At 39.3% G+C, this 5,772-nt stretch overlaps 1 protein-coding gene across 2 annotated transcripts in view; it reads left to right on the plus strand.

Moving 5' to 3' along the window:
- Rfc1 (replication factor C (activator 1) 1, 145kDa) overlaps positions 1 to 5,772 on the plus strand; it is a gene marked incomplete in the record, with an annotated part of 82,618 nt that overhangs the window by 12,379 nt on the left and 64,467 nt on the right. For both annotated transcript variants that reach the window (XM_013518069.1, XM_013518070.1), the window contains 1 exon segment: positions 2,417 to 2,545. In XM_013518069.1, coding sequence (XP_013373523.1) covers positions 2,417 to 2,545 — 129 coding nt within the window.

The raw sequence follows: 5,772 nt of genomic DNA on the forward strand, positions 1-5,772 counted from the left end.
TTTTTTTTTTTTTTTTTTTTTGAGACAGGGTCTTGCTATGTAGTTCAGGCTAGCCTTGAGCTTATTTTGTAGGGTAGGCTGGTGTCGAACTCACAGAGATCCTCCTGCTTCAGCCTCCTGAGTGCTGGGATCACATGGTAGATGCACCAACATGCCTGGCGCTGTAGATGGGTTTAAATTAGCTGTATTTTTAGTTTGTTTATGTATTTTTTCATTTTTCTGTAGTCAGATTTTTTTTCCATATTCCCTCCCAAAAAACTTTGTGGTTTCTAGGCTCATGTTCAGAAGCCCTTCCCATAGCTAAGATTATAAAAAGCCGTTTTAAAAATTTGTTCCTTTTTCTACGTATTGGGTGTAGACCCATCATTTGGTTGTATGATTAGCTACTAGGCTTGTTGTGGATTTCATGGAATCTTGGAAGACTGTGGTCCTAGACAGGGAGTGTTCATTGCAAGAGTAAGGTGAAGTCACAATCTCTGAATTACTTAGGTTGCTGACCTTTGCCTCTTAGATGTTTATACAAGACAGTTGCTGACGTTGTCCTAAAAACATGTAAGTCTGATTCTGATGGCTTTCATTCTGATGAAAATTCTCCTCTAAAACTAGATTCATAGATCAGGATGCTATACTTTCTTTAACTCTTACGCTGCTGTCAGAGTCTGGGGTCTGGGGGCTTGGGGTAGAATAAGGAGGAAAAGCCGGGCAAGACGAGCAGAAAGGATTAGCAGAAAGGCTGTGGCGTGGTGAGGAAGGACAGTACAGGCAAAACGCAGCACTCCGTGTTACCAGTTTTATTCCCTGAAGTATATTTTGTTTTCTTTCTCTTTGCAGTTCTGAACTTTTGTGGTCCAAAAACAGGTTGAAAACCACTGCTTGCTTTATTAACTTCTTCATTGCAGCTTTGCTATTTCCATGGTACACCTCTTCTTTCTCTGCCTGTTTCTTCTCTGTGTGTTTTAAGTGATCACCCCTACTTAGGTGAAGTATCATGGGGTAATTTCAAAGAAGTGAAACTGATAGGAAACTCTCATTTCCTCCAGAAGCAATAAAGTAGCTGTCAGCCTCAAATTCAATTCTTTGTGAGTAACAAGGATGACTGGGCTTTCTTTATTGCCTTTTTCTTTAGCACCATATTCCCTTAACAAATGTTTCAGTTTCATAGCTGAGGTAGCCTTTCTGTAAGCAGTATTTCGTAGATTTATATTATGGATTTTAAACTTTTTTATATTAGGAGCGTCACCGAGAGGTTATAAAACTAGGGGAGCCGGGCGTGGTGGGGCATGCCTGTAATCCCAGCACTCAGGAGACTGAGGCAGGAGGATCATTGTGAGTTTGAGACCAGCCGGGGCTACAAAGTGAGCTCAAGGCCAGCCTGAACTCATAGTGATACCAGTCTCAAAATGACAAAACAAACAAACAAAACAACAAAAAACTAGGGAAATCTTTTTTTTTTTTTTTAAGTGCTGAGGATAAAACTCAAGGCCTTGCTTGGCTCTGCCACCAAGGTACAAGGACCCCAGCCTCCAAGGAAGTCTTTAATCTCTCTCTACATTCACATGCCCTATTAATTCATTTCTGCTTTTTTATTGGCTTAGCCACAAAGCTATTTGTGTTTGCGGATGTAACACACTTGTTTGGGATTTTTGACAATGTAAGGGTGTTACAATTACTGCCAGGATCTAAAAAAATAATTGCTAACCTTTTTATAGTTCACAAAGTACTTTTGTAGTCATTGATGAAACAGTAGAAAGTTTGTAAGGAAGGTATTGGGAATTCAAGATTATACATGTAAAGACAGGAAAAGGGAAAATGATTCAGCTGGTTCTTGAACCCTGTTCTTTGAAATTAAGTTCCTAAGTTCTCATTTTATTTCTTTGTATCCTTGGGTATAAGCAGTTCATAAATGGAGATGTTTCCATGATGTGAATGGGTAATAGTCTACAAATGAAGAGCAGCTTTGTAGATAGCTGCATCTTGTGATAGATGCATCGTGACCCCTCCAGAAGGGAAGGTGTAATCAACTCGCTTTGCTTATGAGAAGACGGACAGAAAAAGTAACTTTTTCAAGATGAAGCAGGTAGAAAGTGCTAGAGCACAGATTCACACCAAGGCTTTCTGATTCCTAAGTCTGTTCCCTTTCTCATGCTATGGTTTCTTCAAAAATAAATTCCAGAAAGGGAAGAATATTTCTATATGTGTGTGTGCATATATGTATGATGTATATAGCAAAGATAAGAAAAGTGAGTGTAATTGTAAGTTACATTGCAAAGTTTCAGTATGATTAATTTTTTTTTTTTTTTTCCTTGCACTGGGACTCAAACTCAAGACCTTGGGCTTGCCGGGCATGCATTGTGTTGCTGAGCTATATCCCCAGCTCATTAGTGTAGCCTGGCTTTGAACTCTTTTTTGCTCACAGGACATTCGGAAATTCTTCGGAGTTGTACCAAGTGGAAAGAAGCTTGTAAGTGAAACAGTGAAGAAGAATGAGAAAACGAAGTCTGCTGAAGAAACTTTGAAAGCAAAGAAAGGAATAAAGGAAATTAAGGTCAGTTTCCCAAAAGGAATTTTGAATTGTATGAGATGTTAAATGATCTTAGCTCCTAAATTTGGTGTTATTGGGAACCTTAAGTAAATGCAGATTTTAGCTCAGCAGCAGAAGCAGCAGCAGCACAAAAGTATTATTTCTTTTTTTAGAGGGGGATCGGGGAATTGTACTTAGGACCTTGCACTTGCCAGGCAGGTGCTGTGACACTGAACTGTATCCCTGGCTCCTAGTATTATTTCTCATAAATGTAGAGCACGACATTCAGATTTGTTTTTGTTTGCTTAATAAAGAGATAGACTCCTTTTTAGTTGTTAGAACTTTGCACTTTAAGACCAAGGTTTGTTCATAGAGCCGTGAGCCCCAGTGCTCAGGAAAGAGGGTTGTTAGACTTGCGGCGAGGGAGGCCTTGGCAGGAAGCTTTGCTTCCTTTTCCTCCTGCTCTTCCTCTTTGGGCCCAGAAGTCACTGTGGAAGGTAGGCATTTGAAAGAATGTCATTCCACTTTACGTGACATGTAGAGATCGCACAGTTCTACCAGTGCATTTATCCCTGCTCCGCCCTCTGTGCTTTGCTTTCCATATGTTTTACATCTGCACGTGTTCATCCTGCACAGTTCAGTGTGAGTTTGCTGTTAATAGGCATGTGTATTTTAAAGAGGGAAAAACTCTTGTTAATTTACTTACATGTTTATCATTTCCGCTGGTCTTCCTTTCTCACTGAAGATGGGTTTTCATCTAATATTGTTTTCTTTAAACTGGAATGATTTTCTTTAGCATTTATTGTAGTCTGGTTCTGTTGATGATGGTGTCTGTGTTTTCATTTATCTGAAAATGTCTTTATTTTGCTCTTTTTTGAGACAAGGTCTCGCTATTATAGTTCAGTCTGGCCTTGAATTCACTTTATTTTATTTTATTTTTTTTCTTTCTGTACTTTAATATCTACTTAATAAAATTATTTTTGAAATATTGAATTCACTTTATAAACCTGGCTGGCCTTGAACTCACAGTGATCCTCCTGCCTCAGCCTCCTGAGCGCTGGGATTACAGGTGTGCGCCACCATGCTTGGTTGTTGCCTTCATTTTTGAAGGACACTTTCTGGATATGGAATTTTGAGAAGTAGTGGCATTAGGTCTTCTCTAAACTTTTTGTAGAATTCAACAGTGAATCCATCAGGGCCTGGGCTTTTCTTTGTTGGTAGGTTTTTAATTAGATCTTCAATTTCATTGACTAATATTTGGGCTGTTTAGAATTTTTATATCTTCTTGATTCAACTTTGGTAATTCATATGTATCTAGGAATCTGTTAATTTCTTTTGTGATTTCCGTCTTACTAGAATACAGGTTCTCGAAGTAGGTGTTGGTGACCTTCTGGATTTCTTTTGGATCCGTGTGATTTTGCCCTTTTCATTTCCTTTTTTTTCTGGTACCAGGAATCAAACTCAGGACATCGAGCTTGCCAGTCAGCTGCTGTACGGTTGAGTTATATCCCTGGCCCTCATCGTTTTCATTTCTGATTGCATGGATTTGAGTCTTTTCTTTCCTTTTGATAAGGTTGGCTAAGGTTTTGTCTGTTTTATTTAATGTTTCAAAGAACCAACTCTGATTCATTGATTCTTTGTATTATTTTCTTAATCTCAATTGCATTAATTTCTTTCCTTTTTTTTCAATTGCATTAATTTCTGCTCTGATCTTTATAATGTCCTCCCTTGAATGAGCTTTGGGCTTGACTTGCTCTTCCTGTTGTAGAACCTTGAGGTGTTCAACATTAGGTTGTTTATTTGAGCTCACTCTTTTTCTTTTCTCTTTTTTCTTTTTTTGATGCTGGGAATTGAACTTATGACCTCAGGCTTGCCAGGCAAGTGCTTATGCCGCTGAGCTGTATCCCTGGTCCTCACTCTTTTTCTGATGTGGGAATTTACTGCTAAAAATTTCCCTGGTAGGACTGCTGTCATTGCATCCCATAAGTTCTGGTATGTCTTATTGACATTACCCTTTAATTGTAGAAACTGTCTGATTTCTTCTTTAATTTTATCTGTGACCCACTGGTTGTTCAGGAGGGTGTTATTTAATTTCCAGGTGTTTATATGTTTTTGTGGTTTCTTTTGCCATTGATTTCCAATTTCATTGCACTACGGTCTGATTGGACATGGAATTTTGGGTTGACAGTTGTCTTCCTTTTCTCTCATTGCTGACATAAAATACCTGACATACAAAGTGAGAGGGGAAAAGGCTTATTTAGTTTACAGTTCGTAGAATTTTCAGCCCTTAATCGGCTGGCTCTAAGGCAGGATGGCTTGGCAGACAGGCATTGCAGAGGAGAAAAAGTTTATGGTGGCCAGAAGGTAGCAAAGCAAGCAAGGGACAAGACCAGCCTTTTTCTGTCCCTTATATTGTATCCAGGCTACTGGGATTAGGGCAGTGCCAAACCAGTTAGTGCACTCATTTAGTAATCACCCACCCTTAATCTTTAATTGGACCATGAATCAGTCATACACTCCAGATCCAGCCACCTCTGAAGAAGCCCCCTCTATGACTGCATGAGGCTTTGGGGGGACATCTAGACACAAGACTTAACCGTTGTTTGTTTCAGCCCTTGAAAGATGTTCCCCTGTCTTTTGACCTCCAGTTTGATGACATATTAGTAGTCTTTCATATTGTTTCCTCTTCTGTAATCTGTTTTTCACAGGTTAACACAATTTTAAATCGTAAATTTCTTCCTAAAAGCGTTCTTTGGTTTTCAGGAGTGTGACTAAGATATACATGGGTGTGGGGGTTTTTTGATTGTTTTCCTCTTTAGGGTTTCTGAGCTGCTTAAATCTGCTTGTATCTGTTACCAAGTTTGGAAACTTTTTGTTATTCTTCAAATATTTTCTCTGCTTCATTCTTTTTTACTGAATTACAATAACCATACATTGGTGCTGTCTCACAGATCACTGAGGCTTGTTCATTTTTATCAGTCTTATTTTTTTTTTTTTTTGAGACAGGGTCTTGCTAGCATGGTCTTAAACTTGTGGGCTCAAGTGGTCTTCCTACCTCAGCCTTCCAAATAGCAGGGACTATGGGCAGGGCCACCATACCCAGCTACTTTATCTTGCATGGTCCCTCCTTTCTGAGACAGGGTCTCACTCTGTAACCCAGGCAGGCCTTGAGTGATGACCCTCCTGCTCAGTCTCCTCAGTGCTGTAATTATAGATGTGAACCACTGTGCCTAGCTGATTTCTCTCCTTTT

This window comes from Chinchilla lanigera, unplaced genomic scaffold, assembly GCF_000276665.1.
Source record: "Chinchilla lanigera isolate Chin_1 unplaced genomic scaffold, ChiLan1.0 scaffold00042, whole genome shotgun sequence".
In the NCBI taxonomy this organism is placed as follows: Eukaryota; Metazoa; Chordata; class Mammalia; order Rodentia; family Chinchillidae; genus Chinchilla; species Chinchilla lanigera.